The 27,666-nt window shown below is 34.6% G+C and overlaps 1 protein-coding gene across 30 annotated transcripts in view; it reads right to left on the bottom strand.

Moving 5' to 3' along the window:
- LOC113401796 (dystonin) overlaps positions 1–27,666 on the bottom strand; it is a 265,057-nt gene that overhangs the window by 37,138 nt on the left and 200,253 nt on the right. For 23 of the 30 annotated variants that reach the window (XM_064218869.1, XM_064218864.1, XM_064218865.1 and 20 more), the window contains 18 exons: positions 18,470–18,582; positions 7,297–18,244; positions 5,067–5,213; positions 4,841–4,945; positions 4,629–4,747; positions 4,334–4,532; positions 3,944–4,171; positions 3,640–3,777; positions 3,178–3,401; positions 2,690–2,890; positions 2,382–2,558; positions 2,174–2,276; positions 1,950–2,057; positions 1,718–1,861; positions 1,199–1,304; positions 906–977; positions 535–692; positions 233–364 (listed from right to left, as the gene is read on the bottom strand). In XM_064218869.1, the coding sequence (XP_064074939.1) occupies positions 233–364; positions 535–692; positions 906–977; positions 1,199–1,304; positions 1,718–1,861; positions 1,950–2,057; positions 2,174–2,276; positions 2,382–2,558; positions 2,690–2,890; positions 3,178–3,401; positions 3,640–3,777; positions 3,944–4,171; positions 4,334–4,532; positions 4,629–4,747; positions 4,841–4,945; positions 5,067–5,213; positions 7,297–18,244; positions 18,470–18,582 (13,422 nt within the window). Of the gene's footprint in view, positions 1–232; positions 365–534; positions 693–905; positions 978–1,198; positions 1,305–1,717; positions 1,862–1,949; positions 2,058–2,173; positions 2,277–2,381; positions 2,559–2,689; positions 2,891–3,177; positions 3,402–3,639; positions 3,778–3,943; positions 4,172–4,333; positions 4,533–4,628; positions 4,748–4,840; positions 4,946–5,066; positions 5,214–7,296; positions 18,245–18,469; positions 18,583–19,714; positions 19,879–27,666 lie in introns of all 30 variants that reach the window. The other 7 variants (XM_064218880.1, XM_064218881.1, XM_064218879.1 and 4 more) reach the window with 4 other exon arrangements.

Below are 27,666 nucleotides of genomic sequence, written 5' to 3' on the forward strand. Positions count from 1 at the left end.
AAGTACTTAAAAGCTGGAAATACTTTTTTACAGTGCACGGTGTGATTACACAGAAAAAAATCAACTATTTATAATACATATTTTTCATAACAAAGTCAGATATATCGAAGTCTATATTTAGCGATTAGTGTCAGTCTTAAAATTTCACAAAGCTTAATAGAAAAAGTTACTACAGTTAAATCGGTCTGATCTGACCTTAAAATGAAAGTATTTGTATTAGAAGATACGTCACCTGTGTTTTGGTAGAGTCCAGAATGCTCTGCTTCTCATACATCTCCTCGAGCACAGCTCGCGCTTGCTTCATGATTTTATCAGCATCCTCCTTGGTGTTGGGAACCGATTCGCGCGGTAATTGTCTCTGAACCTAGTCAAAATTAACAACAGTTTTATATTTTGGGTCTGAAAGGCACGTTGTAGCTTATGAATTTATTTTAGTGGACTCTTCATTTTGATTACTGATATAGATTTATTAAAGCCTTTCTTAATTTTTTTATCCTAAAATAACACCACCATAATAACAGAGCTTATACATACCTTGTCGAGGAAAGTGTTGAGAGCTCTGATACTATCGAGATGTTTTCTAACTTCCTCTCTAGTCGAATCTAGGTCCGTTTGTCTGTCTGTCAATTTCGTTCCGAGGAGTTCGTATCTGTTGTTGATTTCTGATACTTGTTGTTGAACGGGCGATAATTCTGTTAAAGGAATAACGTGACGGATAATTAACATGGAGTGTTTCAAAATCAAATTATACTTTATGCAGAAATGGGTTTTAAATTATAGATTAAATCAAAAATCAAAAATAAATTAAATCGAGACGCTCAGAAGTTACTCTGGCAAAGTAACTAGGAAATGGGTGCGAACAAATATGTACAAATATGTAAATCTTTACGAGCATCGAAACTCACCGTCGAGATGGAAGGCGTCCTGGCTGGTGCGGCGACGGGTGCCGGGCGACGGGGAGCGGCCCTCCGAGCGACCTGGGCGGGGTACACACGTGCAGTTTTATTAGAAACGGGCCCGCTTCGCACGGGTGCATTTTATTAGCAAAGGTAATTATAGTACATATTATTCGATTTGAAGTACACATAGAATAAAATTTACCAGAACCAATAATTACAAACTCAAATCTAGAACATAAAAACGGGAGCGTGGATTGGAGCATGTTCTGTTTCCATATTGAAAGCATGGCGATACTAACTGGGCGTGTGCCTCCTGGCGGGACTGTAGATCTGCCTCTTCCGGTGCGGGCTGTCGGCGCGCTGCCCGCGCGTCAGCGCCTCGTACACGGCGCCGGACTCGTTCAGCTGCCACGACAGCTCAGATTGGAACCAGATCTTACTGACTCAATTCAACAAAAACATTCTAGGGAGACCGGCCCAATAGTAGGACATATAGTGCACTAGTGTCTGTGCGAACACGGATGCGCTTTCTATTCCATCCGGCAATCCGACACCACTGTGAAGACACTTCCGACATGGGATTTGAACCCAGGACCTCCGGATGAGCGACCATATGTCTACTAGACCAACGAGGCAGTGCACAAAAACAGTATGCAATGTGCGTTACGATACACATTATTTTCTAGTTTTTAATACTATTATGGTACCTATATTTTACTAAAATAATTAACTTTATGTAGTAATTGAAAAATCATATCACATATAAAGCCAGTAGATATAAAAAAATATTATTTATGATTTAACCGAGTTTATCTAACCTTATCGATGTTGATAGAGAAGTCTCTGTACTCCTTTGCGATTGGTCTGAGTTCGTCTTGTTGTTGCTTGAGCGCGTCCAGGTCTACGGCGACAGGTCGCAGGTGGGCAACGCGACTCTCCGTGCTCTGCAGCCATTCTAATACCTGGGTGGAAGTAGTGTATTTGTATCAATTTATTCTTTAATTACAATTAACAAGTTGCAAAAAAAAGATGTTTGGTTTATTATTTTACCTGCATCCTCAATGACTCGTATTGATTCAGCTGATCAGCTTTCTGCTTCGATAACTTTTGCTTCTCTTCTAGAGATACATTGAAGTCACGCCATTGGTTCTCCAAAGCCTATAAAATTAATTATGTTTGTATTAAGCTGTAAGCTGTAGAGTATCTATATAAATAACATATTTGACAAATTTAAACAGTTTTAAAGAAGATGAGCATGCTAGTGTGTGCGTTACCTTCATCCTGTCACGTACGACGTGCGTGTCGGTGACATCCTTCTTGGCGATGAGCTGCTTGCCGTTCCTGAGGCATTCTTCTAGCAATGGCATTTGTTTGTCTCTGTAAAGAAGTTTTTATTAAAAAATAAATTAAAACAACTTCGACTTTGGAATTACAGACACTAAATTTGTGGTTACTAGTAAACTACATCTGCAGCAAGTGTACCTGGAGTGTGCGAGGTCGGCGAGGCTGGTGCGCTCGTCGCGCGCGTCGGCCAGCTCCGCCAGCTGCGCGTGCGCAGACTCCAGCGCCGCCGCCTGCTGCGAGAACTGCTGCAGCTCGATCGAGACCTCCTCGAGGTACTGGCTGCGTTTGATTGACCGGTCCAGTATTTTCTCGTATCTGGCAATAAAGGGGACAAATTCGTTATGTTTGCACACAGCGATTGTATATTTAGAAAAAATAGTAGGAACCGCTTCAGTTACAACTTTAGCTACATTGATCCTACGGTTGGGTCATTCCTACGAGCTCACCTGGCATAGATGTCCTCGGCGCGTTGCTCCAGTTTTTTGGCGATCCTGGCGTTGGAAGGCGTGAGTGCGGCGTCCCGTGCGGAGGCCAGCAGCTTGTGCAGCGTGGGCCGGCGCGCCTCCAGCTCCGATAGCGCCAGTCGCTGCTCGCGGACCTGCTCGTCCAGGCGCTCGCGGATCAGTGAGGCTCCCTTACTTTGACCCCTGAAACGATTAGTGACTTAGTATGACCTTTTGTTAAGCTCAGCCAATTTCGTTATGTCACTAGCTAGATCATTGTTAATTGATCGGTGTGTGTCAATAGTTTATTATAAGAATTTCAAAATTATAGGATATTTTTTTACAGCTAATTTCTACTTTTATTTTCGACAAGTACAGCATAAAAAATTGCACATCCAATTAACTCGTTCAAAAGGGATTAAGTAATGCTTATTTTGTTTTCCGATTGACAATATTAAGGATTTAAAACCTCTTCGAGTAACAGAACTTACTTGAAATTGTTTTCGACAGTGGTGAGCCACTGCGCTTGCGTCTCGGCCGCATCCTGCAGGCCCTGGCACTGCAGCAGGGCGGCCTCCAGCTCCGCGCACCGCGAACCGACCGCATCGGTCAGCTCGTTGTAGCGATCCGTCAGTTCTATTACTGGCACCTCGAGTTGTCTTATCTCCGATGGAGTCAGGTTGCCTTCCAGAGATTTTACTAGCTGATCGCAAGCCTGGTAATAAAATATAACCTAGATATAATTTTCGTTCTAAACGGCAATTAGGAATTGCTTCTCCGTTGGCTCATAGACGTATGAAAAATATAACACATTTAATACAAATTATTATTAAGGATATTTAGAATGACTCAAAACTAGTCGGCACTCGAAGACGCCCGTAATGAGCATTGAAAGTATTCGGTGTTATATCGTGGTGTGTGTGACATAAGGTACAGCTGTGGCAGAGGCTCACATCCTTGGCGCTGGCCACGAGGCGCGCCTGCGCCAGCACGTCGGAGTGCAGCGCGCGCGCGCGGCCCAGCTGCGCCTCCACCGCGCGCGGCTCGCCGCCCACCGCCTCCGCCACCACCGCGCGCACCTGCGGCTCCGTCTGCAATGAGGCTCTGAGTTATATCACCACAACGATGGAACGATACTAAACAATAAGCTGAGAAATTGTGCATCCGATTTTATTAAGAGAAAAGTTATATTAAATTTTTATTTACACTTAGGCATATATAATCTGATTTTGATTAAATTAGAGTTTGAAAACGTACCGTTTGTAACCATCTTTGTGCTCTCTGCAGGGCCTCTCTGTATCTAGCAGATCCATCGGTGGCCGTTCGTAGTCTATCCAGGAGTCTCTGGGCTCTATTCGCCAGATCGGAGTGTCGTCTTCTGGCGAGCGCGGCGTGCTCCCGAACAATGCTGTCAACTGGTGCTGCCACGTGGGACAGGCGAGCGGGAAGCGTCGTACGATACTCGTTAAGGATTGATAGGAATTCCTGGAAAAAAAAAAATGTTTATTTTGGAATTCAAAAGCTTTCGGTAATTTTATAAATAAAATACTTCACGAAAATATCAGAAAAATGTATTATGCGAAATTCAAAATCGAAAACTCAAATTAATATTGATGTTTCTAGATTCTAATCTATTTTGTTTCTTACCTTGCTCTCATCCATGAACTTCTGTGCGGCCATAGTGATGAATCTAAGATCAGCTTGATGCGCGATGACGTCTGATACGAAATCGCGCACATCGTCACTCTGGCCATTCAGGTTCTCCACTTTAGACAATGCTACTTCTTTGTCTTCTAGTGTGCGATACGCACTTTCCATCCATGCGTTAAACGTGTTCAATTCATTACTAAAAACAAAATAACGATATAAAACTTTCTTTAGTGCAAGACGATCCGATTCTTGTGTCTATTGCAAAGATTCCAAAAAGTATATTTTAACTTACGTAAATTTGCCAAGTTCATCTCTGGCTGCAACAAGACGTCGAAGCATTTTGTCGCATTTCTCTGTGCATTTATCACATCGCTGTTTGAGAGATCTAACTCCACGTTCCAGGGCAGCGACCTGGGTACAAATTCATGAATACATTTTTGGTGTCGAATAGAATACATAAAGGTAAAAAAATGTTTAGCTGGAAGTCAAAAAAAATGTTTTTACCTCATGAGGTGCTAGTACATCTCCACCCGAAACTAGGAGCTGCTTCGCCTGATCTGCGCAAGCGGATACTTGACGTTGGTGACTTTCAAGATCATCCTTGATAAGCTGGAATATAACATATAATAAATATATGAGTCTATTATTCACGAATCAGTAAATTAACATATATTTGATATTCAATTATTTCAGTCATTATTTAGTTTTCTTAGTATATTAAATCAGTTACCTTAAGTACGTTGATCTGATTGCGAAGTTCATCTACATCTTCTTTAACGGCTTCTTGGTTGGCCAGTCGTTCTTCAACGATCCCTATCCATTCCAATAACTTTGATAGAGTCTCATCGCAAAGCCTGTACTTCTCTTCTACTGCTTGCTAAAGACGATAAATGTTTTGTAAGTTTTTATCCTTTTTAAGTTTGATTTATGCAAAATATACATGCCCACTTTCGGAGCCGTGACTGTGCATAGTATCTATGACTACTCAATGATTTTTCAATGCAACTATCTACAGTGCTGTCAGTCACTGTACATATTCTATGACTACTAATGAAATATACAGGTGCCATTAATTTACAGATAGTGAAGTAAACAAAAACAAGCATCACACGCTCTTCACATAAATTTTGGACATTCGAATATTTATTAAAACTAAAAGTAAAGAAGAATATATAAATCAACTAGGGAGCCGAGCAGTTTACGACCTGAAAAATAAGCTTACAGTACTAGACTATGCATAAAAGCAAAGACAATACCCAGAAACACATTGAGACAGGTGACACGAAAGAGGCCAATTTACAAAGAGCGTGAATATGACAAGACACAACCAGTCCGATTGTTGTGTAACACACGAATACAAGGTGCAAAAAGCGTTACATGCAAGCGGTGAAACAACTGCAACCGCCAAAGACAATGAAACATAAGGTATTTGACGTTTGCATGATGATTATGAGTTTGATACATTGTATCAACATACTCACTAAAGTTTAGTTTAATCCATAAGTTAAGTTTTATGTATAAGTAAATTGTTAAAAAAGTAAAAAAGACAAAAGTACCTTTTTGGGAAATCTGAAACTTTAAAACAAACGTCTTTTCGTAAAATAACTGAGAACTTTAGGAATAAAAGTAGAATGTACACGTATAGGCGAAAATAAATTTGGACGAATTTACATTTTTAAATTAATAATGAGATCTTACTTCATTATTTAGATATTTTTTTTTTTATTTATCGTATACGTTAACAGTGTAATTTAGAGAAAATGAAATAAGTTCCCACAAAGTCGCAGAGTTTATAGAAAGACTATAATGAATTATCAATACTACCTTTGGTTTATGTGTTTGACGAAAATGTTTTACCATGTGATATTGTGAATGTTTGCATCGCGAAAACCGCCGCATTATCACAATAACTTAGCGTCAATCATGCATTCCGAAATTTTGTGAGCACGTTTCCAAGGAATGAGTATATCGGAACACAAACTTTGGATATAAGATATAAGTGAATTTGGATTTCCAAAGACTTTATTAAACCAGCAGTCATAATTAGCTGATTTTCAAATGAGGAAGCAAACATACGTAAGCGAGAGGTCGATGACACAGGTCAGGACGTAAGTCCATTTCGACCTCTCCTATTGAGTTCTTAGCACAAGTGAAAATGGGGGTTAGGTAATTGGCGATACGGTGATGGTTCTTAAAATCGTCGTTAATATGATCCCTCAAAGGCAAGCATTCACGATTTAGCTCAAAAGGGCTCTTTAGCATCGCAGGCAACGGCTGGAAATAAAAAACAACATACATCGAGCCTTATTACAAAGTGGATAAGCACATATTCACTCGATTCACTGATGTTGACAGTTATCTGTCCTAATAAGTTTTTTTAAGATAAACTTTTCATTTTGTCATTCCATTTTAATAGAAGAATACCAAGAGAACTGTCAATTATCGAGTGAATTTACCTAAACTTAAGCATCTATAACACAAGACACATAACAGATCAAAGAAAATTCACTACGTCAATAGAGAGCTAGGAAGCGTTTTATTTTATTTTTCCAAATAATACTGCAAATTTAGGTCGGAATCACGATAATTAAGCTTGTTTAACATAACGTTAATCCTGTGATATAGCATAAATGTAATTTCGACCTTCTGTATGCTCTATGTGCTGCAACTACCATAGGAAACGATGGCAAATAATATCGATGAATATGTGACTTGGTTATAGGTAATATTTAAAATATTTTCAATATTAAGTAAGGTAATATTGTATTAAATTACTTTATAAATTAATTTACGCCTATAACCCAGTCATGGACGTAAGTCATGTGGGTGTCGTGCCATGCTAATGTTTCAAGCCAAACGCTTAGATAAAAAAGATCACCATCTAAGAGTGGAAACATAGGAAGTTGTAAAGCAAAACCTTTGCTTGATCGAAGCACAAAATTAAAACGAAATTAACTCACCCTCGTTTCTGCTGGCAGCAAATATCCCTTTTTCAAAGCTTTGACTAAATCGAGACTGATTCCTTTCTTTGGATCGATCACCAGTCTCCCTTCCACTGGGTTCACAAGCTGTTGTTCTATTGCTTGTACTAATGGCCATATCTTTCCCGTTTCCGGTTCTTTTACCACGGTACTTGACGGATCAACGATACCTTGATGAATTGCTTCGCCTAATGTTAAGCGTTTTCGATCCATCACACTTGTTGTAATGAAAGGATCATTTAATGCACCAGTTGTTGGATTATAAATACCGAAATTTAACGTTTCTATTAGAGTAAAACTCTTTTTTGGTGTCATGAGAAGTCCATTTTCAATTGCAACGCTTAATGTATTGAGCTTAGAGGTCTCGGTGTCTAATATGTTACCCTTTTCAGCGTCCATTAGCCCTTTACGGAAAGCTTCAGGAAGCTTTACTAGCCTTTTTTTAAGATTATCTTTAATGAGCGCCGTGTCCGGATCGATATAGCCCAAAATGGCTGCGTCTTTAATAGTTAACACATCGTTGGATTGAGGATCAGTAAAGCGTGCAGTTGTTATATTAAGATGACCTTCCTCAATTGCTTGCTCAAACGTTAAAGGTTCCCTAACATAAACTATTAATCCGTTTTCAAAAACAAAACACAGTGTACGCGACCTACTTTGTGAATCAAACAGTCCTTTAGCGTTACTATCAATAATACCTTTACTTATAGCAGATTTCAAAGGAATATACTTATTTTTTTGTGGATCTTTTATTAAAGCTGTTTCGGGATTTATAAATTCATACTTAATTGCTTCATCTAGAGTAAACTCTCGCAACACTGTTTCTTTAGGCGAAGAAGTGTCAGAAATGTATCGTCTAGAAATCTTTTGTGAAGTTATAGGTTGAATGACCGTAACAAGTAAACCTTTATCGAATGCAATATCTAAGCTATATGTTTTCTTTGCTTTAGTATCTAAAACCCTACCTTTTGTAACATCAACGTCACCTTCATGAATCGCGTTAATAAGTGGTTTAAATTTATTCGTAGAACTATCTTTAACGACTGTGATATCTGGATTAATAAGATTAGTTTCGATTGCTTTATTGATATCTATAAATTCGTTAGTATTAGGGTCAACAATTTTACCATTGTCTGCTCTAAAGAGACCATTCTTTATGATTTCTTCAAGACTAAGATTTTTCTTTGATGTTACAATGAGGCCGCGATGCTTAGCATCTAATAAATTAATTTGATTTCCATTAGGAAGAATGTAAATACTGTTATTTTCGTCTATAATGCCGACTTTAATAGCTTCGGTTAAATTGATATATTTACTAGAGGGAATATTTTTAATAAATGAATTTTCTGGATTTACTAGTTCTTCAGAAATAGCAGTTTTAAGAGAAATTTTTCGTTCTGTTACAGGATGAATAAACATAAGCTCAGTTATATCATACATATTCATTGCTAAGACTTCGTATAAAGAGAAACCGGCACTTTCAATATCGACTATGAGACCCAAATTCATGGCCTCGGAAAGTGTTATAGGTACATCAGACCCAGGTTCATTAAATTTACCATTTCTTTTGTCAACAATATCACTACGACAGCATTCAGATAACGATAAGGGTTTTTCAGATTTTTTGTCAAAATAGCAGAGGTATTTTGGACTTATTATAGATCGTCTGATTGCTTCATGCAAAGTAATTTTTCGTGTAGTTACTGGATCAATAATTTTACCGGTGGAATCGTCATACAGTCCTTGATGAAGTGCTCGCTGTATGCTAATAGGTGCTTTGCTATCAACGAGTAATCCTATTTCGAAAGCTTTCATAAGACTTATTTCTTCATTGTCATTGTTAATATTTTTAATTTTACTCGATTTATCGTCGATTACACCTGTTTCTATTGATTCCGGTAATGTAATTTTATCCCATTTACCAAGCCTATTGTCTTGAATATGTACGGAGTGTGGATCAATTAAATGTTTTTTAATAGCTTCCGCAAGTGTATATTTTTTGCCGCTTTGAGGATCCATGAAGAGACCCGTGATTTCATTATAAACGCCTTTTTCGATTGCTTCCATTAATGATAGCGGTTTGCGAACTTCCACTAAAATACCTCTTTCAAAAGCTTCCCTAAAGTCTACTCTTTCTGCTCCTACCAAAATTGTACCAGTCCTACCGTCAACTATACCTTTATCTACCGCAAATTCAAATGGAATTACTTTACCGCCTACATGCACTAGGGTGGATTGCGGGTCTAACATACGTTTTCTTATTGCTCTGTCTGTTGGCATTTTGTCTTTATTTTGTGGGTTGGAGAATTTACCAGTTTTAGGATCATAGAAACCTTTGAATACAGCCTCTGGTAAGCTAAGTTTTCGTTTAGCTGGAACTATTAATCCACGTTCAGAAGCATCAGTGAGAGAAATTTTATCACCTTGAATAGGGTCTGTTACTTTACCTTCTTTTGAATCAATAATACCTGCTTTAATTGCATCTCCAAGAGAAATGATTTCCCCGGTAACTGAATTTCGGACCGTTAAGGCTTCTGGGTTGATATTACCAATTTTTATTGCATCGTCTAGAGTCATAGTAACATTATTAATTGTTAACAAGCCAGTTTCAGGGTCGTAAAAGCCTTGAACTAAACCTTCTTGTAATGACCATGGTTTTTTGTCACTGATTATATAACCTTTTTCGCATGCGTCTTTAAGGTTATTTTGGGGTGATGTTATAATTCCTCGGTCTAAGTCTAACAAATCTGTTTTGACAGCTTGTTCAAAGGAAACTACTGTGTCTAACTTATCATCTTTAATTTTAATATTTGAGGGATCAATGAGTTTGTCTTGAATAGCTTTTCTCAGTGTAACGGTTTCGCCAGTTCGTGGATTTAAAATTTTACAAGTATCTGGTGAGTAGTAACCTAATTCAATTACATCGAGTAAAGAAAAGGTAACTGCTTTTGTGGCTATTAGACCCTTCTTTAATGCATCGTCTAATGGAATGTATTTTCCAGTCTTTTGATCTTTTATTTTGCCAGTTTCAGGATTTATTAGTTTTGTATCAAGAGCTTCAGATAGTGGCACATATTTTTCTAAAACCGTATCTTTAATTTCAGAAATAGTAGGATGGACAATATTTCTTTCTACTGCTTCGTCGATCGCTAGTAACTGATCAGTAACTTTATCTATTATTTTACCGGTATTGGGTTCGTACATATTTTCATGAATTACGGCTTCGATTGATATTGCTCGTCGAGAAATAGTTATTAGACCACGTTGAATAGCAACAGATATTTCAATTATTTCCTGAGTTTCAATTATAGTTATTATTCCGCCACGTATTTCTACAATTGCTCGTTCAATAGCGTCTGACAAAGTAATAACTTCGTTAGTTTGGGGGACCCTAATTAGCAAAGATTCTTGATCGATAAGGCCTTTCTGAACTGCTTCACCAATAGGTACAAGTTCACCTGTATTAATATCTTTAATTTCTCCCGTTTTTGGGTCGTATAAACCTTGTTCAAAAGCTGATTCAACGGTTACCTGTTCTTGAACGGAAACATCCTCTGGTGTTTCTACAATCCATCCTATTTGAACACACTCTAAGAAGGATACGCGCTTACCTGTTTTAGGGTTAACCATATGGCCACTTGTCTTATCAATAATAGGTCGCGAAATAGCTTCGTCAAAGGAAATATAATCGTCGGATTTGCTATTCAAATCTTTAACTAAAATTGTCGCCGGGTCAAAAACGTGAAGTCCGTAAACTAGTTCTTCAAATGAAATTTTAGCACCGGTTTTTGGATTTAAAAATATTTGTTTTTCTATATCATAAACACCCATTTCAGAGAGTTCCTCAGGTGTAAGTTTTTGTGAAATAGATAATGAATATTTAGGTTTATGTTCTTTAACAATAATACAATTTTTAGAAACTACATCTACAGGAGCAAATCTACTTATTTGCTCTTGTTCTAACGAATCCTGAACAGTCAGTGGTGATTCTACGCCATTAATAATTATCCTGCAGACTTTTGGTTCAATTTTTCCTTGAGCGATTGCGTCTATTAAAGTAATATTTTCACATATTAATTTTAGTGGTTCGGATTTAACTTTTGTGACATTTTGTTCAGTAATTTCGTCAATACTTCTTAAGGGTTGCTTTTCAGAGTCTATTAATAACGCTGACATAGTTTTTCCATCATCAACTGAAGGTTGATTCGATTCAGATCGGTCGATCAAAGTTTTCTTATCAAGTTTTTGAGCTGTTTCTGAAATTTTACTATCCTCTTTTGTAGTAATAGTTAAATGGGAATCATTTGTGTCTGATTTAGATGGTATTTCAATTTGTTTATCCTTGGCCTTTAATTCCTTATCGCCTTTTGAATCTTGCTGTAACTCTATATCTTTCGATTTTACAGCCGTCGAATCCGAACTAACGCTGTCCTTTACTAGTTCGACAACTTTGGATGCAGCAAAAACAGGTGCTCCTACAATTGCTATTAAACCCATTTTAGCCGCATTAGCAAAGCTCATTTTTTGTCCACTATCGCTTACAATTTCATTCATATTTTCATTGACAATTCCTCTGTTCAAAGCTTCCTTCAATGAAATTTGCTGTCTTGATGTAGGGTCTGTAATTATTACTGATTCGGAGCCAATTAACCCTTCATTAAGAGCAGTTACTATGTCATTACACTCCAAACTGCTAACTGACATATCCTTTTTATTTTCTTTTGGAATAAGAATACTAGATTTCTCTGGTGATTCTTCAGGTTGATTTTTGCCTTGAATCGGTAATATTTTGTTTTCTTTAGTCATATTATCATTACTAGGTTTTTCCATTTCGATAGATTTTGCTACTTTTTCATAAGTTTTTTCTGGTAATGATTTGTCGACATTTTTAACAGCTTTGTCTATTTCATCAAGAGGTTCGATAGTTTTAGTTTGTTGCTTTTGTTCCAAAGGTTCACTTTCATATTGTTCAACAACAGTGTAAGATGAAGATGCATTTTGAGTAACTTCAATCGTAGTTATTTGTGACGCTGTAGTTATGGTAGTACCATGATGTTCAGTTACATATTTAGCAGGGTCAGTTTTTGAAATAGTGGTCTTGACAACAGTAGTCACTTCTTTGCCATCTGGTGTAACTTGTTTAAATTCTTGAATTGTTGGCTTTTCTTGCATGATATCAATTTTAGATTTACTTACCAAACTAGGTTTGATGTCCTTGGGAGCTTTTGATTCATCAGGCAATTCTTCGGAATTACTGGAGAGTTCTATTTGCTCTTTCATAGTGTTTTTATCAGGGAGTAAGCCTTTATCGATGTTTTGTTTTGAAGACTTCACATCACCGGGTTCTTTTTGATTATCGTTCCTAACCTTAGAGAGTTCATCGATTAATTGTTGTTGTGGCGACTCAGAAACAATCGATATTGCTTCTGTCATAATTTGAACATTACTAGAATCCTCTTTCATTTCAACTTCATATTTTTTGTTATTGGGTCGAATAACTGATTTTGTTTGAGCGACGTCTTTAATATCATGCATTTTTTTATTTTCTTTTGTACCTAATGAGGCTGTGTCCTCGTCTGCTCTTATATAACTCTCAGTAGGTGAATGATCCGTTTGAGGATATTTATTTGTTTTGGATTTATTTGAAGGAGGTTGTTCTTGTCCTATTGACGATGCTTTGTTTTTCTTTGAAGCGATCATTTCTTTTTCTGGTATAATAGTTTGTGCAATAGTAGTAGTGATACGTTTTTCCTCATTTTTAGATTGTGTTAATTTGCTGCCCAAAATTTTTGCTCCTTCAACAACTGCCATTCCTGCTAAAACTGGGGCAGCAACGACTGCAATTATACCCATCTTAGCTGCTTTTTTAATATCAACAGTGTTTCCAGTTTCCGGTTCTCTAACTTTACCAGTAGTCTTATCTAAAAATCCTGTATTTAAAGCTTCTTGTAATGTTGTTGCTTTACCAGCTTCAATATTATAAATAACTGATTCAGGGTTAATTATGTTTTTCTGTAAGGCTTCAGTGAATGTAATCACGTTATTTGGTGCTGTTGGGTCTCGGAACTTTTGAGTTCTTTCATCAAAAAGTAATTCAAAGGCTTCATTAAGGTCAAGCATTTCCATGCTTTGTTTTTCCTTACCGTCAGTTGGTAGAGCATCTGATGTTTCTGTTTTTAATATGCCAGTGGTAACAGCCTCTGCAATTGAAATAGTCTCTCCTGTTTGTGGATTTGTAAAAGTACCTTTGTTTAAATCTATATAACCAAGATTCAAAGCATCTTCAAAAGTAATATTTGTGTCATTAGTAATAAATTGTTCTTTGCTCGTTTGTTCATCTCTGATAATCCCTTTGCTTCGAGCTTCTTCTATTGACATTATTTCGCCTGTTTTTGTATTTTTTACTTCATTAGCATTTATCAAAACATAATCCGCTAAAAGTTCTACCATTTTAGTTGTAACGGTATGTTGGGAAGTAAAAGTTTCTGTTATTGTTGTGACTATACCTCCTGTTTCACTAATATCTTTATTAAGTATTACTGCTATTATACCTTTTTCTAAGGCCTTGTCTACAGAAATTTTTTCGTTCGTTTTTGGGTCAATGATAACTCCATTTTCTAAATCAATAATGCCATCTTTTATAGCCCTTTCTATAGAAATCGTTGCGGTCGATTGTGGGTAAGGAATATTCATGATTATACCTTTTTCAATAGCCTGATTGAGACTAATACTTTTTCCCGTGAGAGGATGTTTTATTTCACCCGTCTTTGAATTAACAATATTTTGTTTTATTGCAACTGATAGTGTCATCCCAGCAGGAGAAATTTCTTTTGCAGAATTTATTTTGGGATTGGGAAATATTTGAGCATTTACTGCTGTGATTAAATCAAGTGAACCGTTGGACGTTCTTACAATGTTGTTCTCACTATCAATAATATTTTTTGCAATAGCTTCATGCAGACATATAGTTTTGCCTGGAGCAATAGTGACCGATGATAATGGGTCGACAATATCGCAAATAATTGCCTCTCTTAATGACAAATGACTTCCTGTTTCAGGGTGGATAATTTTTCCTGATGTAGGGTGTAATAACCCTTGTTCAAGAACTTCTGGAATCGCAAGACTTTTAGCTAACGGTATTAATATTTCATTTTGTCCCTCAGGATCTAATAAACCTCGACGTAAAGCTTCTTTGATTGTAATATTATCTCCATGTACTGGATCTATAATATTACCTTTATTCTCCTCTATAAGTCCGATTTCAATAGCTTTTTCTAGTGTTACTTGATTACCTTTATCATCTATATATGTTTTAATAGTATCTAAGATTTGCGCGGTATCTTTGTCAATCAAACCCATTTCAATTGCTTCCTTAGGCATAACAACATGCTTTCTAAGTTTTTGTAAAACAACAGGTTTAATGTCAATTGAAGGTGTAGAGGTTTTACGGTCCTTGATTTCGACACTATATAATGGTTTAGCTAAGACTTGATCTTTACTTAGTTGTATGGTATCAGGCTTATGTAAAGTTTTGTCCTTTGTTACATTATCCGCCATTTTTCTGTTATCAGCTGTAAGACTACTTTGAATAGATTCAACAGTTATAAAGCCTTCCGACACAGCTGCTCCAACCGATATAGGTTTGTTTGGTAATTGCGTCAATTTTGTTTCACTAGAACCAGCTTCATTTATTACATTTTCTTGTTGCATTTTAATCTCAGCAAAATCACTCAATGATTCTTTATATTTTTTATATGTAGCAGGGTCCACGAGACCCTTTTTATTAGCTTCTTCTATTGTCAATTTTTCTCCGGTGAAGGGATCTAAAATCGTCGTTGACTTTAACTTCGAAATCGAGACTATGCTGTTATCTGAATTAAATTCTTTATCCTTTGATTCAGTAATATCTAATTCTGGTGTTTTACTTGTAATGGAATCTTCATAATTTTTGTAAGTAACTGGATCTACAAGTCCTCTTTCATAAGCTACTTCCATAGGTAACTCCTCACCTGTGTTCGGGTCAACTACCATAGTACTCCTAACAACTTGAATTATCTTAGATGCAGCAACTAGAGGTGAACCTATTACTGCTATGAGACCTACCTTTGTGGCATCTGCAAGACTTATACTTTTACCTGATGTGGTTTTGTATTCACCTAAGTTTGTATCTATAATTCCTTTTTCTATAGCCTGTTTTAATGTAATCTGGGTAGTAGTTTCCGGATCCATTACATGCACTTTATTAGCTGGTACTAAACCGCGATCTACAGCTTCGATGATATTTTCTGAAACTCCTGAAGTAGTGGATATAACTAAAGCTGTACCAGGATCATAAATAATGCCAGGTGCAATTTGTACTGGCTCTAAAATATTTTGTTCATCATAGTCAGGTACAGGTGAATCTCGGATCAGTTCGGAAATTTCCATTTTATCAGGCATGCCTGCTATTGAGGTAACTGTGATAACTTTTTGGGTTGATGTTGTTTTTGTAATTGAAACACAGACGATATATCTTTGTTCAATTGCTTGTCCCATTGTCAGCACTTCTTTGCCATTTGTATAATGTCCCGTCTTATCTATGATGTGATATTCTAAAGCCCTATGAATAGGTAATTCTTTTCTGGACTTTGGCTCTATTACATAAGCAGATTCTGGATTAATGATGTTAAGCATTATAGCTTCTTTAAGATCTAAAATTCTGTCAGTACCATGAATAATAAACATTCCCGTTTCTGGATTGAAAAAGTTTTGCTGAATTGCTTCTTGAAGAGTCCAGCCACCTAGCGGTAGTTCTATGGTATTTTTCTTAATAGTAAGAGATGTTATTGAAGGATCAGAAACATTTGATTTTGACGTAACAGTTTTTACTCGACGAGTTATTATTTCACGAGGTTGGACAGATTCACGATTCATTATGTAATCGGGACTCTTGACAGTCTCGGGCCTATTATCTTGGTGTAATTTACTCTCTGGACTGGGGGGTAAGTCTTTAATAAAAGATTTTTTGGTAATTTTTAACTCTACTACTTGACCAGGGATCAATTCATTCTTTGTTACGCGATCAGAAAGGCGAGCTATATGTGGATCATTTTGATCGACACCTAATAGTCCTTCGTCTAAGGCTTGTTGAATGGGAAAAACGGTACCGGTCGTGGGATCAGTAAAAGTTTGAGTAGATTCATCTATAAGACCGCGACGTATTGCTTCGGCAAATGTTATGATCGTTTCGGATCTATTCGACGTATTCGTTACAGTCACATACCTTTTTACAGTTTTTGTTACTGTTTGGAGAGTTAACGTGATATTTAAAAGGGAATTCAACAACGCAGCTCCTTCCGGAGTAATCATATTAATTTCAACGGCTTTATTAAAAGGTATAGGTTTTTTGTTACTAGAATCAAGGAGATACCCTGACTTTTGATCAAGAACATTTTTGAATACTGCATCTAGAACCGACAATTCTTTTTCATTTTCGAATACCCCAATTTTGCGATTAAACATTTCTAACACTTCCGGACGAACTATTGAAACTTTGGGACAATCTTCTAAAAATACAAAATCGCCACTTTCAGATTTTAAGAAAGTTTCACCGTTAACATATTTTAAATAACCTTTACTTAGTGCTGAATTAAATGAAATAAATTCACCAGTTTTCGGATCCCTGAATCCGTCTATGTCGAAAATGGATCTTTGTGATACGGAAGTAATTAGACCCCTATCTACGGCTTCTGGAATGGTACAAATTTCACCTGTTAAATTATCGCGAAATTTATTATCATGAAGAATTATTCTAGTTCCTAATGCCTCAGACAAAGTAAGTAATTGACCAGTTGTAGTATCAGTGACACATTTAATAGTATCGCTATCGAGCACGCCCGCGGATATAGCTTCTAAAATATTAAGAGGTGTTCTATTTGTCGGGGATAAAATTTTACCATCGTTCGTCATCAAATTATTATCACAAATATCTTTAAGTGTCATTGGTTTGCAAATAAAACGTTTATTGGCGGCTTCTTTAAAAGTCATTTTCTCTTTTGTCATGTTGTGTACATATTTAGAATGTTTTGTATTTATAATATTTTTCTCTATCGCCTGAGCAAGTGTTATCTTTGTGTCATTTTTGGGATCTACGACCTCTCTTATATTTGGATTAACTAATTCATTTTTAATAGCAACTTCTAATTGAAATCTATCACCCGAATTCCTATCCAAAATCCAACCACTTTGATCTACTAATTCTTGGCTAATTGCATCTGATAAAGATAAAGCACTCGATTTAATTTTAATAATCTCATTATAGATAAGATATCCTCGTTGGTAGGCTTCTGCGATTGAAATGTAGCTTCCATTGGGTAACCTATAGAGACCTCTTTGTAAGTCGACTTGACCACGATTTAGTGCGTCCGATATACTCATTCCTTGGTTGGCTCTTTCACCCTCGACAGTCACCTTAATTCTCTTTTCCGCAGGATCTGTCAGTCCTTGTTCTGCATCATAGAGCTCTCGTTGGATTGCTTCTAACAATGTAACTTCGTTGCCATCTTCTGTCATGCCGCAGGGTCCAGTTAATCTGGCAGCCAATTTGGGATCAATAAGACCTTCCTTGGCTGCTTGTTCAATGCTAATAGTTTGTTTTGTGTTAGGAGAAGACAAAAGTCTTCCCGTTCGTACGTCCAATATCCGCATGCTTATCGCCTGGCCAACTGTTAGTATTTCTCGAGTTTCAGGGTGGACGATGCCTCTGGATTCTATGATATTAGGACCTTCATACATTTTGTGAACACGTTTTAGATTTCTTATATCAGGTCGTTCGTCATCTCCGATGATAGTCTTAGTTGTGTAGCTCGGTGAGCTCAGTTTGCCATTAGTCATTGATTTAATCGGTGCGTGACCATCGATCTCTGTTGAATGTGACGTTCTGACGTATCTGTGGTAATTTCGAAATTCAAATTATAATTTAATTTTTTTATAGCTTCAATTAATAACGAAGTATTTAACTTTTTTACTGCGCTTGCCTACAAAGATATTTCTTAGCAAAATAAGCTAAGTATTCGTAATATACAATTTATAAAATGCACGTGTGTACGTCGATAATGTAACGTCATAGGTATGTTCGTATGTTTGTATATGCGAATGTTTAGGTTTTACTTACTTTTCAGAAGTAAAATGTGAAGTATACGTGTGCTCTGTTGTCGCAAGGTCCTGCATGTTGAATTCTTGGCGGAAGGATCGCGCTGAGCGAGGCGCCATTGCCTCAACGAGGCGCTGGAAAAAAAGAAATGACAATAAAGACATTATACGCTGAAAACCTGTAAATTGGTTTTAGAGATATGAGATAAAAACAAACAAACGCTCATTCTTTGTTTTTATATTTTAGAATTCTACGGAATCAATAATCGTATGTTTCAAGTTAAACAAAAAAACCTTTATAAAGTTATTGTTGCGTTGAGCGTTGAGTTTACTGTTTTGTTGTAATATTTATTTTTTCATTAGCTAAATAAGAAACTTTTAAAAGCCTCTTTACAAAGGATCGTTGGTTTATTATGTCTCCAGATAGATTGTGTCCTGTCTAAACATTGTGACTGAAGCATTTTATTTACAATAAAACTTACAAAATTTCGCTTTATATTTTAGTTTAGGTTAGTTCTAGTCAGGACCGTTATTCGGACAAGGAGCCTACGCAAGAAAGTGGCTTTGACAATAGAAGTTTATAAGTCAAAGAACAACCCAATTTAGACGTATTATATGTAATATTTTACTATATCAACATATATTTATAATTTAAATTATATGTAGAGAATCATAATCATTTATATGATTATTATTCTTCTCTTATGAGATAGTGTAAGGAATTAAAGTAATTTTTTTTTTAATTATTCCAGCCCGGCTGCAAAATTTGTTCAATTTATTGGGTTTCTTTGTTGCCCCAAAACCTCCAAACCAGTTTATTATTTAAAATGATTATTTTTTGAACAATTTGAAAATATTACTTTTTATTATGAACTACCGGTCCTTACAAATATCTCTCAGCATATACATATAAATGTTTGACAAATATATATAATGTATATTCATTCAAGAGACTGGATTGAATTGCAAAATTCGATTCGATTGTAGGTCAGACATGTGCATTGAACATATGTATAACTTACTGTATCAAAGCCTAACACACACGTATTACTGATAAACTACTTATATTGGTCATATATTTAATTAATCATATAAATTGTCTTACTTTTTAATCGTTTGTCTATTGACAAAACTTACTTGAATTTACTTTTTTAATCTCGAGCTTTAATATAACAATTATTTATGGCAACATTTTGACATATTGACAGCAAATACATAAACTTATTTAATTTTTATCGTAAGTACTATAGCACATGTTAATACCAACCCGGCACTCAAACGCGAAGTCATACTCGTACTCCTCCATTTTAACACAACGATAAATAACACGACACTAAACACATTTATAACGTTTACAAAGTAAAAACATGATTCACACTATCTTTTAATTAAACTTAAAATGCAATAAATTAGAACATTTTCTTTCACAACCTAGAATAGTTTAACACACAATTAAAACCGTAATAAACACAAATAAAAATCAATTAAAAAAAAACAATGCTTGGATAAATATTATCGTAATTAAAAGGAAAATAGTTATTTATGATGACGGCACGAGTGTACGCTAAACGTGCGGATTGGAAACTGAATGAAAAGCATGAAAACCGTAAACCGAAAAAAAATAACGCGCATTCTAAATTTAAATCATTTCGTAATAGTTTCCGACGCGTCCAGTCGGGACCGATGATTGTTACGCTGAATATTATTACATATGTCTTTTAGGATTTTTTTGATAACAGCTGTTTCTAAATAATTTGAGGTTAGGAAAACGACTGGGCCACTCGATACTGGGAGATGCGCGCGCATCCCATTGCGCCGGTGCGGTGCCTTAAAATGGACTAGGGATTAAAAAGTAATATAACATATCAGCCGAATGAAAATAAACTTTATTCGATTGCTATAAAATCTAAAACAGAATATATCGATCCGACACTACTAATAGTACTGACCCTATGACCTTAAAGTGACGTAGTAACTTTTTGTCGCAACAAGGAGTATTAATAATGATAAAAATACTATTTCTAATTACAAAGCGTATGTTATTTCATTCTGATTGCGTATTTAAATGCATGATTCAAAAGTGGTTTAGTGGAATTTAAATTAATATAAAATTATTTCCTGTTTGTTAGTTATATACTAAGTAGTACAGTAGTACGCTGAAGTTTGGTCTCGTAGATTCAGTGTAAAAATCAGACAGACAAAAATGAATTGATATTTATTGAATGTATACCGTATATGAAGACATTGCTTAAATCAATAATGTCCGCTGTGTACGTTGTAATTTTAAACAATGTACAATGTTATTTATATTTTTTAATCTCAATAATCTTCTTATGTAATGTTTAGCCAGGGACAAACTATTGTAATTACAATCCGTACAGTTTAATCTTCCATGTCGCTGACAGCGATATATACAATGACAAAATCTCTATCCAATAGAAAAAAATTACACTTTATTCATAATGTTGATAAACGCGCCGACGATTCGAAAAGAAATAGTCCCGTTCGAGTGTAACCAGAATAATGTATGGTTCTAAAAATTTAAGTATCTGCCTTATTTTAAAAAAAAAAAATAAAATATATTACAACCGAGTTTTATTTATCAATATAGTTCATATTTAAGATGGTTCTGTCATACGTAAATTATACGTAGAGATTAAGTATCTCGTCTGTTAATTTAATAAATTGGAATATTGTGTTACATTTTAGTAATAAATCATTTTTGCTTCGTCTATGAATCATAATACTTGTGATCCTTGTTCAAGAAAGGACAACACAATTTTATTAAGGAAATTTTATTAAGAAAATTCAATATCAAAAACAAAACATTACTCAAGTAACCTCTTATGTAATCGCTTCTGAATCGTTATTGCTTATACTATATACTACCGTATGATTAATCTGAATGTACCCTGTAAAGCACCTTCAAGGTCTGACCGATGCTATACCGAACAGAACCGGCTAGAAACTGTGTTAAGATTACTTCTGTGCGCTCTATTCCCCAATATTTCTCATAGGGCGGTAAAGAAAATGTTCAATAAATCTTAATAAACTTTTTTGATATATAAACTTAAATGGAATTATTACGTTGATGTCAATACACACGAAACCTGTAAGATTTATAATCAGGTGTGAGAGCTTCAATTCAATGTTTTGATAAATGGTTGTTCGTTTTACATAACATATTGGAAGTAGTTTAAAAATTATATATTCAATGTGAACGTTTATTAAAATATATACATCTACATGCAATTACATTTGTTCATTGCATTTGCATTTTACATTAATTCATTGATTCCTTTATGTAAATAATGCTATTAGAACACATTTAATTTAATACAGGTACAATTGCCATACACGTGTTATTTGAATGTCTGTTATTAATAGATTACTAACTACTAGAGTTGTACCAATATATAGCTGTATAGAATATGTATTGAGATAATTTACGTATAGTCTATTCCAATTCCAGAAATAGTTACAAATAAGATCTAAATTGATCTAGGGTTTTCATTTAGAAAGATGTCTTTTTAAATGATGGTGAAATTGTTATAGAAAATTTGGAAGTGAAATTAAAGTATTGGAAGAAAATATCTTCATTGGAATAAGCTAAATATTGAAATCTTGACAAAGTCGATTCGATTGGAGTTTACATAGTAATAAAGGCAAACAGGCATAGAACATACAGACATACAGACAGACCAGACAACATATAACCTATAAAATAAATAGACCTATTGATATTATATCAAATATAAACAACTCCTAACATCTTTGAAGCGTCGAAAGTCATGACATCTCAGATGTTACGTGCTTTGTGTATGTAATTATTTAAACCGAATCACAGCAATACAAAATATTGATTGTTGTTTGGCGATAGAATGGCGAGTGGGTGGTACCTACCTAAAGTTGACTGCACAAAGTCCTATCAACACTAGAAACCTCTCGAAGTAATGAATAATTCAATAAGAATTTACTGTTTTAAAATATTTTTTCGTTCCTAGCATTTCAATAACATTTATATCATTTTACATTTTATTTAATTGAAAAATCGAAATAAAGTATATAATAAAGTCTATGATTTCTGACAGCCCTTCTATTTCCCAATGCCGGACAAATGCCTCATCTCCTTTTTGAACGAAATTCCACTGCCTGTGGAATAAACATGGCTGTATTTAAGACACTTAAGTTTTCTGACGAACTGTTCACATCTAGTCGTGCGAAATTGAACTCGTAATTTTCGGGCAAGATTCACGTGTATTATCCAATGGGCTGTGTCGGCTCTTATTTTACATTTCACAAATATTAAAGTTACCTTTGGAAAATACACGATAGCACCGGCCTCTGTATTTATATGTTTAAGGATAGCGTGCAGTCCAAAGTTATTTAAATGAACACTTTATTGTTGACTACTACTTGCATTAGAAGTAAGAGGTAATGTCTGATATAATTTTATAAAAACTGGCGGATTTATAAAATAGGCTAGCTAGGCAAATAAAAAGGCTAGCTCGATTCCGAAGGCATAACTTTATTACGCGATTACTCATTTTTAATTCGTTGAACGTCTATAATACATTTCCATATATTTAATTACATATTAAGTTTTGTAAGAAAATTATCACATGCGATAAGGTAATACTATGGAAGCAAATCTTGAAGTTTGACAAAAAATAGTCCCGTAAATATCTCAGGCCTGGGTAATTATTTTCAAAACCTATTGTAGTTTTTAGCTTTGAATGTTAATCAGTATTCAGTAGGTACGTAAGCGTGATGCTTCTGTATTGAATAAATAAAATCAAATATATTATTATTATCATTACTAAAATAGTTCACGTTTCACAACTGTTAATTGCCTATAAACTTTTCAGTTACGCCACGAGATAATACAACAAGCACGTAAGATGTCCGATCAGTGGAAACTCAAATATTTACAACACATAATCTTAGTCTTAAGTAATATCTAAATATAAACCGTGACTCAGTACATATAAAACTTAACAAAACACTAAAGTGTAGGAAGGAAGTCGAATGTGTTTGTTTTAGCATAAACGTATAATAAAAAAGTTAAAAATTTTGAAAACAAGCCAAGTTCATGGCAGTCGTTATAATATGTACGTGTAAAACTAAGTTATTCGTAATGCCCAGTAATATTTAACGAAAGCTGTCATAATTATTCTTGGTGGTAGGGTGAAAGCACACTTGAGTAGGTACCACCCACTTTATACTCTCCCGCCAAGCAGCAATACTTAGAGTCGTCGTGTTTCGGTTCAATTGTGAGTGAGTCAGTGTAACTACAGGAACAAGGGACATAACATCTTAGTTCCCAAAGTTGGTGGCGCATTGCCGATGTAAGGAATCGTTAATATTTTTTTACAGCGTCAGTGTTTATGGGTGACCACTAACTATAAAAAAAAAAAAATTTAATGTAGTCGGAAGTAAGTTTTTTAGAAAGGAATAATATTTTTTATTTTATTTGTGTATTCCACAAAAATACAAACTAGGGGAACATTAAAATTGATGTATTATTTAATTAAAAACAAAGAATATCTAGAGATAAATGTAATTGAGCAACAAAATAATGTATAATTCATTAATTTTAACAGGCGCAACTCGTTTAGTTTCACAAAATAAATTCTTGCTTGTCGACGCATAAACACAATCTACGATATCGAATGATGACCTAAAATTCGAATTTCAACGTTGCTAGGTATATGTACTTTTTTCTTCATAAAACCTTTATGATTTACAACACACAGCCGGCAGTGACACGTGCGTTATGTAATTACTAATTATAAACATTTTAAATTCTTCATTCATTCATAACTCTGATAATATTTATGTAATCTGTATACTGTTTTATCTGTACTTAAAAAAATGAAATACTTTATTTACTTTTGATAATATACTGTTTTACCAGTAGATATTTATTGATTAATTTAAATTTAAAATGATATATAATCTGTTTAAATTTGTTTATAGACAGAAATATCCAGAAAAAAACATCGATTGCATAAACAAAAGCGTGTATTTAGAGCGAAGACTTAGTAAAAACGCGCCAATGCGTCTCCGATGAGGTCGATGACCGAATTAAGACGTGCAACGATCTTTACGAAAAGGCAGAAATTTATTACTATTATTATTTATAGTGTGGGATTTCATGTTTTATTTTTTGTTAATACAGTTCAGAATAAAACTGATTGAATATTAAATTTAGTATATACATATATAATGAATTTCCTGTATAAGCTAAGCATATTGATCTTACTCAAATCTTTAAAAATATCTCGATAAAAATGTTTTTTTTCTTTTTTAAATTAACGCTTGATCGCATTGCAAAGAAAACGAACCTAGGTTTATCGCGGGTAATGCTCTAATGAATTAGAAAACTAGAGCAAATGACGTGGTTTATAAAATTGTTTTCAAATAGTAACCTAAAAAATTCCAATGTTAATTCACATAACTAACAAACAATCTGAAATAATTTGTCTATTTATATCTAGAGCAAAATTTTTATTAGTAAATGTTAAATTATGTAAATATTCAATACACTGGTTAAGTCAATACATTACTTAAGTGAGATCATTTTCTGGTAAGATTCGGATACACTCTAATAACGCTAAAACCCACTGACAACATGTCAACTGTAGCAAAATAAAATTTATAATTTGTTGGCCTTTTTTATTTTTAAAGGACATTCAAAGACCTAATTGTAATTCTGTTTATAATTCACGCGTCACCTTGAATCGTAAAAATAATGTACCGACTTGTGACTATAGAATATGGCGTATGACCTTGAAATTTAACGTTTATTTTGCCAAGTCTATTTACGAAAACGCCATATTTAAAAAAAAAAGAAAATACAAAAAGCTACTATTATTCACATTATGTCATATTCATTTGTCGTCTTACAAAAAATATTTACAAGACTTTATTGAGTATGCAACTAAATAGTATCGACGCCCTTATTTCATAGGCAATACGGTTTAAAATTAGCGAATTACTGACAACAAAATGTCACGTGTCTGTGAAAATAGGCGATCTGGCAAGTGGCGATCGTTTGGTTTCAGTCTATAGCGATTAGTTGCCAAATGACATTTTGACTAGAACGCAAAATAGGATTTCGTCACGATTAACAATTACGATAAGTATTATACAAAAATGTAAGGAATCCCTGAACTGACGATACAAACAAAACTAATACGTTTAAGGTTAAGGTTAGAATTTCAAAAGTACGTTAATTAATAGATCGAATTGTCTTGAAAACAAGGACTATTTAAATTTTAAGCTTTAGCTCTTTAACGGATGTATCTCTTTCAGTCATCGGTGTTTTGACATTCGAAAGAAGGATACACAACATTGTTTAACTAATCATAACCTAAAGAACATTTATAGGTAAACTAGCTGAACCTGCGGCTTTGCCCACGTGTAATTTATAAAACACAAACTTCCAACTGTTTTACCTCTTAGGGGTAGAGTTTCGTAAAATGTTAGCGGATAATAGAATAAGGAACCTACCTGCCAAATTTCAAGTTTGTAGGTATTATAGTTTCTGAGATTTCATGATTAATCAGTGAGTGGTATTTTACTTTTATATATACATATACACAGACAAACGTACCGAATTACTAAAACTCCGGAACATGGTATACTAATAATAAAAAACTAGAACGAATGCACTCGTCCTGAGAGGTATGGAGGCGAAACATTGAATTAATAAAGGTGACGCTAACAGGTTGATTCGAATACAAAGCATGATAACGCTGAGACCAAAATAACTCTGCACGCCGTTTCATTAGAAATTATTTCAAGAAAAGTTGACCAACCATGAAATTAATTCGATTAGGCTTCACCGTTAGTTATTTTTGTAACTTAAACCGTTTAATAAAACAGTTTATAAATGGAGATTTATATTCATCAATAATCAATACATAAAATTTAATCATTAAAGGTATTATTTGAAGTGTTTTAATAGCAGTGACCTTAAGAGAGGAAAAATAGTCATCATTGGTTTGGTCATGGCTGTGAATGAGGTCACAAACGTGATTAATGTGACGACGATATTACGCCATTTGCAGTACAACCATTGGAAAAACTCTCAATTGATACCAACAGTTAAATTACTTTATAAGTATATTTTCCTATCTATCCAGATTTCGTTCGAACTAAACATAAACAAGAAAATTTGAGAATTGAGTTCATCTCTCTACCTAAATACTGGAATTGTTTATGGTTACATTTAATTTGAATTCCTTACGTTCTTTAAGGCCATTTTTAAGGAGAGTTCCTCTGATTATCGCATTCAAGCAAACAAACTCTCCAACTTGAAACATGAATAAGTCCACTATAGTTTGTAATAGTTCAGAAAGTAGATAATTGTATTCAGTCAAACTTTTATAACACATATTAAATTATGGCCAGAATTATGAACGTTGTTTAGTTAAACACTGATTTATCTCTTTCTCTCATAATTGATTAGACATTTGAAAGAAGAAGATAGCATTGTCCAATTAACTCCTCCTATGCAACATTTTTAGGTATCGTCGTTAATGCGTACCTAAGTAAGACGGTATTAGCTTCATTGACCTTCAGCCCTTCTTGGAGTATTGTATTTTACTTTAAGCTGTCAATAAATTCACAATGCATGACTTTTGCGGATTCAAAAAAGCAACAAGATTCAATAAGATGAGGATCAATTTAATATCTTACTAGCTGAACCCGCACCTTCGTCCACGTGATATTCAGTTTGAGACGAAAATGCTTCAAAGACTGCCTTGAACTTGTCTATGTCCGTCATTGGGGTTCGAGCTGGTTTCATACCGAATTTCAACACAATAGTGTTGCAGCAGAATTTTTTTTCATTAATCGGTAGAGTTTAAACTAATGAGGAATTATCGATGTTTTACTGCACCGATAACAAGATTACTCGGCATTGTAGTATCATTTTTAATACTTCATAAACATCAACTTTGATAAGGCGCTTAACATTTGTAATCGATTAAAAAACAAGTTGCAACCGTTATAACATCGGTACATCGGGATTATTTAAATTTAGAACAATATATATTTTTTTATAATAGCAATATTAATTTACTATTTCAAGAACGCTTCACTTAGAGTAATTAGAAGTAAGTAATATATTTTTTACGACTAATTAAAAAGTAATCAATTTGATATTTTACGACTTAGTTCACTAATGTGACAAATATTATTATTTTTTAA

Source organism: Vanessa tameamea, chromosome 25, assembly GCF_037043105.1.
Source record: "Vanessa tameamea isolate UH-Manoa-2023 chromosome 25, ilVanTame1 primary haplotype, whole genome shotgun sequence".
Taxonomy (NCBI): Eukaryota; Metazoa; Arthropoda; class Insecta; order Lepidoptera; family Nymphalidae; genus Vanessa; species Vanessa tameamea.